The sequence below is a fragment of the Geotrypetes seraphini genome, chromosome 14 (genome assembly GCF_902459505.1).
Source record: "Geotrypetes seraphini chromosome 14, aGeoSer1.1, whole genome shotgun sequence".
In the NCBI taxonomy this organism is placed as follows: Eukaryota; Metazoa; Chordata; class Amphibia; order Gymnophiona; family Dermophiidae; genus Geotrypetes; species Geotrypetes seraphini.
In genome coordinates, this window is record NC_047097.1 from 44,359,004 (window position 1) to 44,372,948 (window position 13,945).

The 13,945-nt window shown below is 44.9% G+C and overlaps 1 protein-coding gene across 1 annotated transcript in view; it reads right to left on the reverse strand.

Annotated features, from left to right (window-relative positions):
- The window catches only part of LOC117348030 (protein FAM81A-like), a 347,237-nt gene extending 337,299 nt beyond the window's left edge, over nucleotides 1-9,938 (reverse strand). Inside the window, exon 1 of the mRNA XM_033919627.1 lies at nucleotides 9,729-9,938. Coding sequence (XP_033775518.1) covers nucleotides 9,729-9,885 — 157 coding nt within the window. The 5' untranslated portion in view covers nucleotides 9,886-9,938. The remainder of the gene's footprint in view (nucleotides 1-9,728) is intronic.
- Nucleotides 9,939-13,945: the final 4,007 nt, after the last annotated feature.

Sequence of the window (13,945 nt, forward strand, 5' to 3'; positions counted from 1 at the left end):
CTTTTATTCCCTTCCCAGCATTAGGGTCTGTCAGAGTCAAACTGTAAGTGGGAGTTAAAGGGCCATAAGATATGCAGAAACTAAAAGAGTGAAATTTTTTGCAACTGCTCAAGCTAGGCTTCTAGCCTAGGGGTTAGGGCAGCTGACTGGGACCCCGGTGGGCTGGGTTCAAGACCGGGGAAAAGCACACTTTTCTCCCCAGCATTGAAAATATGTTTTACATCACGGATCCTCCCTTTTATTCCCTTCCCAGCATTAGGGTCCGTCAGAGTCAAACTGTAATGGAGGTCCGTGGGAGTTAAAGGGCCATAAGATATGCAGAGACTAAAAGAGTGATATTTTTTGCAACTGCTCAAGCTAGGCTTCTAGCCTAGGGGTTAGAGCAGCTGACTGGGACCCCGATGGGCTGTGTTCAAGACCGGGAAAGCACACTTTTCTCCCCAATACTTATGTTTTACATCACGGATCCTCCCTTTTATTTCCTTCCCAGCATTAGGGTCTGTCAGAGTCAAGCTGTATGTGGGAGTTTTTCTACCTTAACCAGACAGCAGTTCGAATATATATCACTGTTCTATCCAGATACTAGCTGCAATCCGTATACCAGTGCTCAATATCCAAATTTTATGTAACTGCCAGAACCAGAGCTTTTAAAAATGCTGACCACAGCAGCTGAATATCAGCTGAATATATTTTCCAAGTTAATTTGACTTAATCAATAGCATAAAGTGTCAACAGAAACACATTAAATGCTCTCCTAGCTTAGTCAAAAAAGACTAGTTTTTCATTTACCTCTCACTAGTTTGAAATAATTGGAAGATCAAATAATGCAAAAGAAAATAATTGACAAATAGACTGAGTAAATATTAAGGGGCCTATTGCTAAGATGCAGCCAAATGGCACATTACCATGCCATTTTACTGCAGGAAAATTACTGTGGTATCCAAGTACTCCAGTTTAGTAAATACTGGGATAATTTTTATAACATTACTGTGACTGAAAGCATTAATCATTTCTGACCACAGCAATGTGAGATGGCAAATTCCTATCCAAGGCCTTTTGTAATGTAATGTAATGTAATGTAATTTATTTCTTATATACCGCTACATCCGTTAGGTTCTAAGCGGTTTGTAGAAAATATACATTAAGATTATAAATGAGAAGTAAGAAGGTACTTAAAAAATTCCCTTACTGTCCCGAAGGCTCACAATCTAACTAAAGTACCTGGAAATTAATAAAGAAGAGAAAATAAAGATGGTTGAAAAAAGAAAAATTCTATGTGAACTTATAGGATGGAAATTAAACTGACAGTGAAGAACTGTATGAAAAATACATATGGAATGCAGTTAGAGAGGGTAGGTTACAATCTATTTATGGTATTTGTTTAATTGGAAGGTGTTAAGGTGGGTAATTTGGGGGAAGGTTATTTGAAGGTAGGTGAATATTCTGGAGGTAAAAGAGGAGGGGTTAAGATATTTGGATGAATTTTTTGAAAAGCAGGGTTTTGATTTCTTTTCTGAATGTTTTGAAGTTGTCTGATATTGTCATAAGATTGGAGATGGAATGGTTGATTTTTGCTGCTTGTGTTGCCAGAAGGTTGTCAAACATTTTCTTGCGTTGTGTGCCTTTGAGTGGGGGGAAGGCGAAAGGGTTCGAGGTTCTTCTGTGTCTTGAGGTGGAGATTTGTTTTAAGCGGTTGTTTAGATAGGAGGGGGAAGAGCCGTGTAATGCTTTGAATATCAGGCAGTGGAATTTGAATTGGATTCGTGCTTGTATGGGTAGCCAGTGAGAATCTAAGAAGGCAGTTGTTATGTGATCATATTTTTTGAGTGAGTAGATCAATCTGAGGGCAGTGTTTTGTATGGTCTGGAGTTGTTTTATCATAGTTTTGATGTACGTTCTCTGTCCCTATCTGCACAAGCCTCAAACACTTATGATTTTATAACAGCGGTACCTGGAGTGGCCTGCCTCCTGTTACTTGACACCCCTTCCCCCGTCCTTGTATACCTCTGACTAACCCCAAGAAGAGAAAACACACCTTAGTTGGTAAATACCTGGCCGCAGCCCTGTTTATTGAATAATAACATATTCAAGAATTCAACATAATTAAATATACATAAGTTAACAGCCAAACCAAAACATTGACAAACCCCATAACAATGGTATCACCATTGTTACCTGATCCCGAGCTACCCTCCGAAGTAATTGGCCTTCGACCCCGCCATCCAAGCTAGGGTCTGAGGGGTGGCATGTCCCACACATGCCCCATTATCCAGGGTCAACCGACCCACCGGGCACGGCTCCCAGCCGGCCCACCGCTCATCCCTTGATGAGCCCCAGTAGCGAGTAGCTCGGGATACCGCAACCCCATCCAATCCCACGCACCCCAAAGCCTAATGGGCGGGCGGGTGGGAACACAGTCTCGGAGGACCAAAAGGTTTAAGTCCTCCGAGCATGCTCCCTTTGTAACCCTTCCCACCCACAATCCCCCTCGGCTGCGACGCCCCGAGGGGCGGAAGGGGGAGAGATCCTGCGACCACGGACCGCCCCCCCTTCCGCCCCCCCCCACTCTCCCTTTTCTCCTATCCCTCTCCTGCCTTTCTAACTAGCCCGACGGGTGACTCGGCGGGCCACCCAGCCCCGCGTTAGGGTCGCCCGTCGAGACTAGCTCTCGGGCTTGCTTATAACAGCGGTACCTGGAGTGGCCTGCCTCCTGTTACTTGACACCCCTTCCCCCGTCCTTGTATACCTCTGACTAACCCCAAGAAGACAAAACACACCTTAGTTGGTAAATACCTGGCCGCAGCCCTGTTTATTGAATAATAACATATTCAAGAATTCAACATAATTAAATATACATAAGTTAACAGCCAAACCAAAACATTGACAAACCCCATAACAATGGTATCACCATTGTTACCTGATCCCGAGCTACCCTCCGAAGTAATTGGCCCCCGACCCCGCCATCCAAGCTAGGGTCTGAGGGGTGGCATGTCCCACACATGCCCCATTATCCAGGGTCAACCGACCCACCGGGCATGGCTCCCAGCCGGCCCACCGCTCATCCCTTGATGAGCCCCAGTAGCGAGTAGCTCGGGATACCGCCACAGGCCTGTAACCAGTTACAGGCCCCACCCCATCAGGAACAGAGCTGCGGCTAGGAGACCAACACTCGCTCACAACAGGTGGCGAGGTCATCCAATAACAAATCCCAGCCTACATTGGACAGATGGATCCTATCCCTATAAAACAACCCCCCACAAGACACGTCCACCCAGTCGTGCCTAACAAGCATACCTCCCCGAGACTCCACCCATCGACCGACCTGCCTATTAACCTTAACGAGCCCCCTGGTCCATCGCCGAGACGCCAATCGGCTGGGTCGCGGAATGATATCGGACCAGACCAACCGCGCTCCGGGGAACCAGCCCTGAACCACTCTCAAATCTCCAATTACCAAGTCAATGAGATGCTTGCCACTAAGTGCATCAACATCGTTGCCCCCCAGGTGTAGAATCAATAGATCTGGACGCCGAGGACGCCGCCGAAGATCGTTCAGCAGAGGGAGCAATTGGTGCCAGCGCATGCCCCTCTGCCCCCACCAGGAGACAAAGACACCGCGATGCCCGAGGCCCAGATGTCGACCGCCTGGCCGGACCACCGCACGTTCCCCAGCCCAGTGGATGAAGGAATGCCCAAAAATCCACACCGATAGGACCCGCTGCACCGCACCTGCAAAGCAAATCGAGCAAGTAATACATCAACTACCAATATCCGAAGTTAGTAAACTGGGAGTCATGTAGGGAACCCCCCCATCCTTACCCTTCAACTCATAACAATACCTCCGTCCCGACCACCAGCCCCCCACCAGCATCCGCTATTCAGTTCCCCTCAACCGCGAACCTCGGCGAATCGAACCTGCCGGTCGAATATAGCCACGATACGCATCAGACGACCACCTACCCAGCCGACGAATGGCCGCGTCCGGAACTCCCGCCGCGAACGCACTGGTAGCCGCCCCAATATGAAATGAGTGAGTGCCATAACTGGCCGGGTCCTCACCACAGACACCCAAAGCCAGACGCAACACTGCCAGGAACTGGTACCATGAGAGAAGAGTGCCATCTTCGTGCACTAAGAGCGCCGAGCACGAGGAAGGACGGATCGCCATATAGGCAGCCAGCGATCGGACGGGGCATGACGTACAACCCTCCACCTGATGCAGGATCAACGATCGCCCCCTGCCCAGCTGATCCGCCTTTGAACAAGCAATGAACACTCGTAGCGTGGGACCGGTGATACACACCTGACTGCGCAGTAGGCCACGCAGTCCCCGCACATCTGACGGGTGGACCAGCAGCTCGCCCACCCGCAGCGCTCCGAAGAAGGATAAGGAGAATGCAGCCCGAAACAAGCATGCCTCAAAACCCGATCTTGTCACCTGATGCAGCACATTGACGAGATCTACCAGCAACTCATGGGTAATAGGCAAACGCGAGTCAGGCACTCGCAGAGCCATCCTACCCCATGCCGCCAACATCCGACGAGGCAGAAAACTTGACGAAGGGCAAGACCACCCAAAGGCCCTGCAATAGAATGCGAAGCCCGCAAGATGACCTCTCACCGCGCTTCGAGAGCAGCCCTGAAGCTGCGACGAGGCCAAGAAATCAGCCAGCTGCCTCTCAGACACAGGTCCTGGGGTCCATCCCTGATACTGAAGAAAACCAGATACCGTTATAAAGCCCCTGTTGTACCAGGCCCACGTAGACTGAGCTACCGATAGTCGCAAGAGGTGCCAGATCCACTCCCCACCAGGCTCCACAAATGCGCTGGCATCTGCAATCCTTCCGGCTGCGCTCCCGGCGCCAGCTGTCGAAACTGCAAAAAGCGAAAACGAGAAAGAGCATCAGCAAGTCTGTTTTTCACTCCAGGAACGTGCCGCGCCCGAATGAACAGGTTAAGTCGCAAACAGCGCACGACAAGCTCGCGCATTAACGCAGTTACCCGTAAGCATTTTGCCGTCTGCCTGTTTACTACCTCCACGACCCCCATATTGTCACACCAAAACACTACCCGCCTGTTCTTCAACCTGTCCGGCCACAACTCACAAGCCACCAATAGCGGAAAAAGCTCCAGCAGGGTGACATTACGGGTAATACCCGCCTGCCGCCAAGCCTCAGGCCACGCAGCCACGCACCATTCTCCCTGGAAGTAAAGACCGAAGCCGACACCCCCCCGCCGCATCCGATTGCAATTCGAGATCCAAATTAGTAACCTCTGGCTGTTGAATAGGGAGCGAACCATTGAAGCGCTCGAGAAACAGAGACCACATCCGCAAGTCGGCCCGTATACCGGCCGAAATCCGCACAAAGTGTCTGCGATCCCGAACACCGGCTGTCGACGCTGCCAAGCGACGGGAAAAGGGGCGACCCATAGGTAGCACCCGACAAGCGAAATTCAGAGACCCCAACAGAGACTGTACCATCCGCAGAGTAGGCTTACGAGCACCCCTCACCAGCGATATCAAATCCAACAACTGCCGCACCTTGCATTGTGGAAGCCGAGTAACCATCGCTGCAGTGTCGATCTCAATCCCCAGAAAGGTGAGACACGTGGAAGGACCCTCCGACTTGTCATCCGACAACGGGACACCGAATTCTGCAGCCATGGTCTCAAAAGTAGTCTTCAATAGCAAGCAATCGTCGGACACCGCTCCCCCTACAAAAAGGAAGTCATCCAAATAGTGCACTACTGAGTCCCTCCCCGCCCGCCGTACTGTGACCCAGTGTAAAAAGGAACTAAACAATTCGAAAAAGGCACATGAAATGGAGCACCCCATCGGCAGGCATCTGTCAAAATAAAAGGCACCCTCGAACTTAAAACCTAACAAAGGATACGATGCTGGATGAACCGGCAATAACCGAAAAGTCAATTCAATGTCCACCTTAGCCAACAAAGCCAAAGGGCCCACCCGTCGGATGAGACCGAGGGCACTGTCAAAGGACGCGTAACGTACGGAACAGAGATCACACGGTATGCCGTCGTTCACCGAAAGTCCCACCGAGGAAGCGTTGGAAGCCTGAACATTAGTTAAAGGTAGCACACACGGTATCACGAATCCCTCGCTGAACCCCCCCAATAGAACATCTGCCGCCCTCGAATCCCGATACTGAGCTAGCCAGGGACGCATGGCACCCACCCTCACCGGGGAGGGCAACCCACGGGGCCCCGACTCACTTACCCGGGGGAGGAGGCAAGCCGCCTCCCTTCTTGGGGCACTTGGTAGCCGGATGCCCCTGGCCGCACAGGGAACAAGCGTGTCGAAAACGGCAATCGGTAAAGGAGCAGGTTGATTTATTAAACTGCCAGCAGATGCCCGGCCCTCCCCCGGGACCAGCGCTTCCGGGTGGACGAAAGGAACGTCCAACGCTCGTCGTTTGTGGAACCTGTTTGCCCACAGTTCCAGGACCCGAACCTCCTGGTTTCGCCATATGGGTGAGCCATAGATTAATGTCTTGCATACCCCAGGACATGTGCCTATTCTCCTCCATCTTATCACGAAACGCTTCATCGTAATTTAGCCATGCCCAACCTCCGAAGCGCTGGTAAGCGTCTAATACGGAGTCCGCGTAAGCCAATAGGAGGCCGTAATCCTGAGGTCTCTCCCTCTCCCAGACACTAGCCAATCTCAAAAATGCGCGCGTCCAATTGACAATATTATGTGACACTCCTCCCACCTTGGGTTTTTCACCCTCCTTTTTACCCTTCTTCTTTCTACCGCGCACCCGACCCTCCATAAGCGCGAAGACGTCTACGCATGTACGCCTCCTGATTTTACGTCGAAAGGACCGCGGGACCTTCTCCCACAATTCCGATAGCGCCACCAAGGCAGGCGCTCCCCGATCGTCCCCCTCATGCACTGGACCCCCACTCGCTACCCGCCGCTGGGACCCCGAAGAGGACGACGAAGAAGAAGAGGAAGAAGATGTTGATGTAGAGGAAGAGGACGAAGAAGAATCCCTGTCCTTACGGCGCTTCCTACCCTTACCCCTCTTTCTCCCCCGCTTATCCCGGTTATCTACCCCAGCCACGAGGGCCTTGTTACCCGTAGTCCGGTCAGCTCCCGGTCCGCATCCGCCGTCAGTCGCTTCTGAAGTGGCACCGTCCACAGCTACCACCGTAGCAGGATGCTGTGTGATCCGAGCAGTATCCACACCGCTCGTCCGCACGGCTCCAGCAGGTCTCTCGCGAACCGGTCCAGCAGTAGATGTCCCGGCCATGACAACGCGTCCAGCGGCGACCTTAAGTCCTCCGAGCATGCTCCCTTTGTAACCCCTCCCACCCACAATCCCCCTCGGCTGCGACGCCCAGAGGGGCGGAAGGGGGAGAGATCCTGCGACCACGGACCGCCCCCCCTTCCGCCCCCCCCCGCTCTCCCTTTTCTCCTATCCCTCTCCCGCCTTTCTAACTAGCCCGACGGGCGACTTGGCGGGCCACCCAGCCCCGCGTTAGGGTCGCCCGTCGAGACTAGCTCTCGGGCTTGCTTAAAGTGTTCGAGGCATGTATAGATGATGCTAGAGCTTTGCAGGGACAGGGACATAACTCGCAGGCTTGAGATAGGGATGAAGATAGATCCCATGGGGATGGGGACAAATTTGTCACTTTGTCATTCTCTATGTACTTAGATAGTTGTTAGAGGCATGCTATTCCTCCCTGGTTCCCCATTCCATGATTAAAAGTATAGAAAATTTCTCTTCCTCCCAAGAAGTGCCCTGGCAGCACTATGTTTCAAGATGGTATCTCTCTTGCTCCCACTAGAGCCCTAGATGTCCCAGTAGGTGTAGGGGAAGCATCAAGGAAATTACTGGGGTGTGCCTTTTCTTTTTGGAAGAGGGGCAGTATGCAAGGAGGGTCATTTTTTACACTTTTAATCATCAGGTGGAGTTAGGGAGCATGTCTCGTATCATTCTTCCAAACACAGAAAAACAGCGGCAACCCAGGAGGGGGAACAGAATACGCAAGTCCACTGTAGTTGCTACAAATTATTTGTAGTACCCAGTGGTACCAAGGAAATTACAATAACCTTATGATTTGATTGCGGTCTCCTTATCACTATTCCACCATTCTACCAGTGATCTTTATACAATGGATGGAGAGCTTTTATTTATTTTTAAACTTGGTCATGTCCTTAAAATCTTCTGTGACAGCCTCAATTTGTATGTTAGCATCCCGATGCTCTTGGGAAAAGACATTTGTACCTCTTAAGGTGTAGTTAACTTTCCTGCAATAGCAGTTTACAGATCTTAGCAAAAGCTTGTTCTTTTTGCATGAGTTTGACATGCAACATAGCTCATTATTTTTGAGCTCTGCAAATATTGTGGCACAAAGCTTCTGATTAACATGGATAGGATGGACATTATGTTGATCCAGCAAAGCTTTCCTTTTCAGTGGCAGGTTTACATATTTTAGGCAGGTACTTATTTTGTACCTGGGGCAATGAAGTGTTAAGTGACTTGCCCAGAGTCACAAGGAGAGTGTTCTAACCACTCTTCTACTACATATTACTTGTTTGCTTTATTACATATTAGTACATAGGCCCCTAAATATTTTCCAAATTTATCTAAGTGCAAAAGATCCCTTTAGATAATTTTTTTGTAGATACACCAAAACCACGTATTCTTTAATAGAGAAACCTACACAGTTTTCCTTAATGGACAATGACAGTTCCTCAATTTTTTGTGACAGTTCCTTTTCAATGCGCTCTTGTTCCTGTTCTAACCAGTTCCGGGTAGATAAGATTTGACTCCTTAGGTTTTCTGTCATGCATTTGAAGCTAAAAATGAATGAATTAATACAAAAATAAGGATCTCTGGATTTTATATTATTTATTAAAGCAAAAGAGATTTTAATCAAATCACAGCATCTCATCCTTATACAATAAATCAAGTTAGCTAACTTGCAGGTTAAGGATTGAAGGCTAAGGACTCAATTCTTTGATACTCAAAAATATGCGCCATAATAATACACACAATAAGCACTATTCTATAAACGGTGCTCCAAGAATAGCAAATAATACCAGGATCCACAGTTTTGGGTATAAGAATTTACACCAACTGAACTAAATCCACGCTCATAAATTAGGTGCAGATCCCCTGAAATCTAGAATACTGTGCACAAATCCTAGAACTGCCCCTGAACCCGCAATACCCCCCTCCCATGGCTCCCCCTCCCCCTCCCTCCCTTTTTAGATCAACACAGAAAATTTACACATACACCTTTACAGAATAGATGTATGCGTAAAATCCAATTATTGCCAATAACTGATTGTTCGCACCCAATTATTAGCGCTTGTTAACAAATTTAATTATGCATTTTTGAGTGTAGCAATACAGAGGTGGCCAAAATTTATACAGATAAAAATAAGAGTGGTCAGGAACATTTTAAGGGAAACATCTAAAGTTATGCTGAAAGTAGCAAAATTCACCTTCTCTCCAAATATGCATTTAAATCAAATGCAGAAATACAATGTATATCTTTATACAGTCAAGTTAGCCATATAAAGTTATGAATACATATTTGTCAGATTTACTTAAATGCATAAGTTGGTTTTTCCATATAGAATTACATAGGCAGCATGCTGCTCAATACTGTTCTTGATTTTAATGCATTTCGAACCAGGTTCTGTTTTCTTGGTATTCACAAGCTTAAAAGTCTTGACAATTTCAACCTACCAGAATTAAGCTCCGCCTTAATTTCCTTTAATTCTTCATTCATTAGCAGTTCAATCTTGGTAGTACGAGAATTTAATTTATCCACAACACGTCTCATTCGGAGGGATTCCATATTCGTTTTTTGTATGTCTTCTATTTTACCAAGTCGTACTGACATCTGGTGGAATTTTTCTGCTACAGCCCTTTCATTGATTTTCTAAGTTTAGTGGAAATAATTGATTATTTTCTTAGTAATTGTTCATTCTATTCTGAGTTCATTCTATTCCTGAGAATCAGGAAGTGAAATTTCTTTCAATTTCATATTTCACACCAAATCTTTTGGTCTGTTCAGGAATTTTAAGCATTACACTTGGGGTATACTGATCATGTCTGAAAATTGAAATGCAGAACCAACTGCTATTTTTTCCCCAGCAAGTTTTCAGTACTATCAATTAACTACTTTATGTAGCCCAGCCCAGTCTGGATGATGCCTTAAATTATTTTAGGTGGCAGAAAGCAGATCAGACTCAGGGAATGCTTTCTTCAAAACTTTATTCTCTGTGGCGTGCTTTTACAAAGCAGCACTGCACACTAAATGCCAAGCCGCACATAGGAACACAATGGGCATTTTGGCATTTAGCATGCACTGCAACTTTGTAAAAGGTCATGTGCGATAGGTAAAAATACAACAAAACAAGCCCAACAGCAACTATATTTCACCCAATGTAAGGGCTGCATCAGGGGCTCAGATAGCACCAAGTAATGCATAAAAGTCATCTCACCAGCTTGGCTACAACTTTCCCCAAAAGATGGTAACCTCACACAGCATGCCAGTGTTAATTTTGACACATTTTCAATAGTAAATATGTTCAGTACTTTCCTGGAGAAAATGAGGGAAATCAGTGCTTATCAATCTCTTTGTGGCTGTGACTCCATGACTGTGGAGCTGCAGCTAACCAGATGGTGTTGCTAAATATTCTTAGACTGCCTTGGCATTGTTTGAATAGTTCTATGGTGGTGCACAGTTATCCAGTTAGAAGCAATAGCCAGACTGCAAACCAGACAAGTATCTGGATAAAGTTAGGAGAACACTTTTTCTACCTTAACCAGACAGCAGTTCGAAAAACAGCAGCAACCCAGGAGGGGGAACAGAATACGCAAGTCCACTGTAGTTGCTACAAATTATTTGTAGTACCCAGTGGTACCAAGGAAATTACAATAACCTTATGATTTGATTGCGATCTCCTTATCACTATTCCACCATTCTACCAGTGATCTTTATACAATGGATGGAGAGCTTTTATTTATTTTTAAACTTGGTCATGTCCTTAAAATCTTCTGTGACAGCCTCAATTTGTATGTTAGCATCCCGATGCTCTTGGGAAAAGACATTTGTACCTCTTAAGGTGTAGTTAACTTTCCTGCAATAGCAGTTTACAGATCTTAGCAAAAGCTTGTTCTTTTTGCATGAGTTTGACATGCAACATAGCTCATTATTTTTGAGCTCTGCAAATATTGTGGCACAAAGCTTCTGATTAACATGGATAGGATGGACATTATGTTGATACAGCAAAGTTTTCCTTTTCAGTGGCAGGTCCAGTTTTGTGGTATGCTATGGTTAGGAATTTATGTTTATGTGGCAATGTTTTGAAGTGTAGGAAATTATTAAAAACTTATTTTTTTGGTCCAGGTATTCTTTTGAACAGAAGGTAGGAAAATGTTAGTAGGGAAATAATTGCCGATAGCATGCAGGTTCCACTCGCAGACGCGACTTACTATGTCCATTTTCATTATTTATGATTAATATTTAACATACACATGAAACATGTCAGATTTTAAAGCTAGAAATTGTCTACATCAGTGGTCTCAAACTCAAACCCTTTGCAGGGCCACATTTTTAGATCTGTTGGTACTTGGAGGTTCTCAGAAAAAAAATAGTTAATATCTTATTAAAGAAATGACAATTTCTTTTAGCATCTCCAGACCAGCATAGGGTTAATCTTACAAGTGGGTATATATCTTATCATGATCAGAAGGTGGAGAATGATACAAAACCTTTTTACATTGAAAGTATAATTATAATTTTGGGAGGGGGGTATACAATATAGGTTATACTTGTGAATATAGCATATGTATATTGAATTTAGATTATAATATCTATGAAAAGGGAGAGTGGGGGAGAGGGTAAATTTATGTATTTAGGTGATATAAAGATTTTCAAGTGAAGTGTATAATTCATATATTATTTTTTATTTTCAATTTTTACATAAAGTGTACAAAATATTAAAGTACAATTGATAAATACAAAATATCACTTTTATATCTAATACATTATATTCTAAATGTATTTTATCTCCCCTCCCTCCCCCTACCCTTCTATTATTTTTCAATCATACATTACATATTGTAAATCATATTATATTTTATTATGTAAAATTATTTTCACTGCCCCCCTCTATGTGTGTCACAAAGAAGATATTTAAAAGAAGAAAAGAAGAAGAAAATCCTACTAATTATTCATTGTAATATTTTGTCAATGGCCCCCATATTTTTATGAATTTAATATATGTCCCTCTTTGTATTGCTATTGTTCTTTCCATTTTAAATATATGACATATTGTATTCCACCAAAATGTATAATTTAGGTTATTATAATTCTTCCAATTATTAGTTATATGCTGAATGGCAACCCCTGTCATAATTAATAAAAGCTTGTTATTTTCTGGTGAAATTTGACTTTTTTTTCTCATCATCATTCCAAATAATACTGTATCATATGATATTGCTATATGATTTTCCATCAATTTATTAATTTGTGGCCAAATTGAATTCCAAAAACTTTTAATGTAGGGACAATGATATAGTAAGTGATCTAAAGTCCCTGGTTCCAGATTACAGTGCCAGCATTTATTGGACTTAGAACTGTCTAATTTTTGCAAACGTGTAGGTGAAGTGTATAATTCAATTTATGTAATATTGTATACTTGATGGAAGATAGAAAAATGAATAAAGAATTGGAGAAAAAAAAAACAACAACTTTGGAACTGTACATATCATGTGACCCCTCCCTAATTATCTCAGTCTGCCGAATAGCCAAGCAGAACTAAGAACATAAGAATTGCCACTGCTGAGTCAGACCAGTGGTCCATCATGCCCAGCAATCCGCTCACGCGGCGGCCCTCTGGTCTAAGACCAGCACCCTAACTGAAACAGAAAAACAAACAAGACTCTGAACAGGAGGCATTTATTTGTTGAAATAAAAACAGAAATGCTGTTGGAAAATGCAAAGGAACAAATGCAAATAGCAAAGGTCCCCACAACTTGCCAGCTATGCCAGCCAAGCCACAGCCACTGTTCGTAATCTTCCCAGCCCTAGAAAAAATACTAGAAACCAATCGAAAAATGAAAATCTGCATGCAAGAATAGAATGCTGGTATGGAGAAGCTAAAAGAAAGTAAATTAGCAAGTAAGAACCTAATTTCTCCTTCTTTAGCAACTCTTCAGACCAGTATAGGGATAATCTTACAAGCAGGACATACCAAAGCAGTCCCCATCATGTGTGGGACCCCCGAAGAGCTGACACCAGAACACGCGCACTGAACACCATGTCCCGACGTGCCCGAACGTTCATACCGTAGTGTCTGAAAAAAGAAAGTAGAGCAGAGCAGACCGCCGTCTTACAAATATCCAGAAAAGGCACCAGCAAAGACTCAACCCAGAAAGCTGCCTGCCTGCAAGTAGAATGAGCCTTGAAAAATTCCAGAACAGTCTTTTTCTGAAGAAGATAAGCGGAAGCAATAATCTCCTTGATCCAGCGCGCAATGGTCTTGAAAGAGCCATCCCCCCCCTACGAGGACCTGCTATAAGGAGATAAAAGATGATCTGATTTCCAAGTAGGCGCAAAGGACTCCAGTTTATATAAATGAAATTGATTAGACACCATCCTTCCCATAACATCCATAAAATATAAGAATATGATATAATATCCCCTACTACACAGATATTCTTTCCCCTTACTCTTAAATATCCCCCCTCCCCATATCCCTCCCATCCCTCCCTTCATTATGGATAAACTTGAACCACGCATAGGATATGCAACCACTTCCACCCCCCAGGCATTTATACATTGTCTCCCACATAGAAATGTACTTTTTCCCATCTTATGACTACCATGACATATTTTAAATATTAATTCTCTTTTAAATCTTTTTTAGTTCCCCCATATTCAATATTAATAA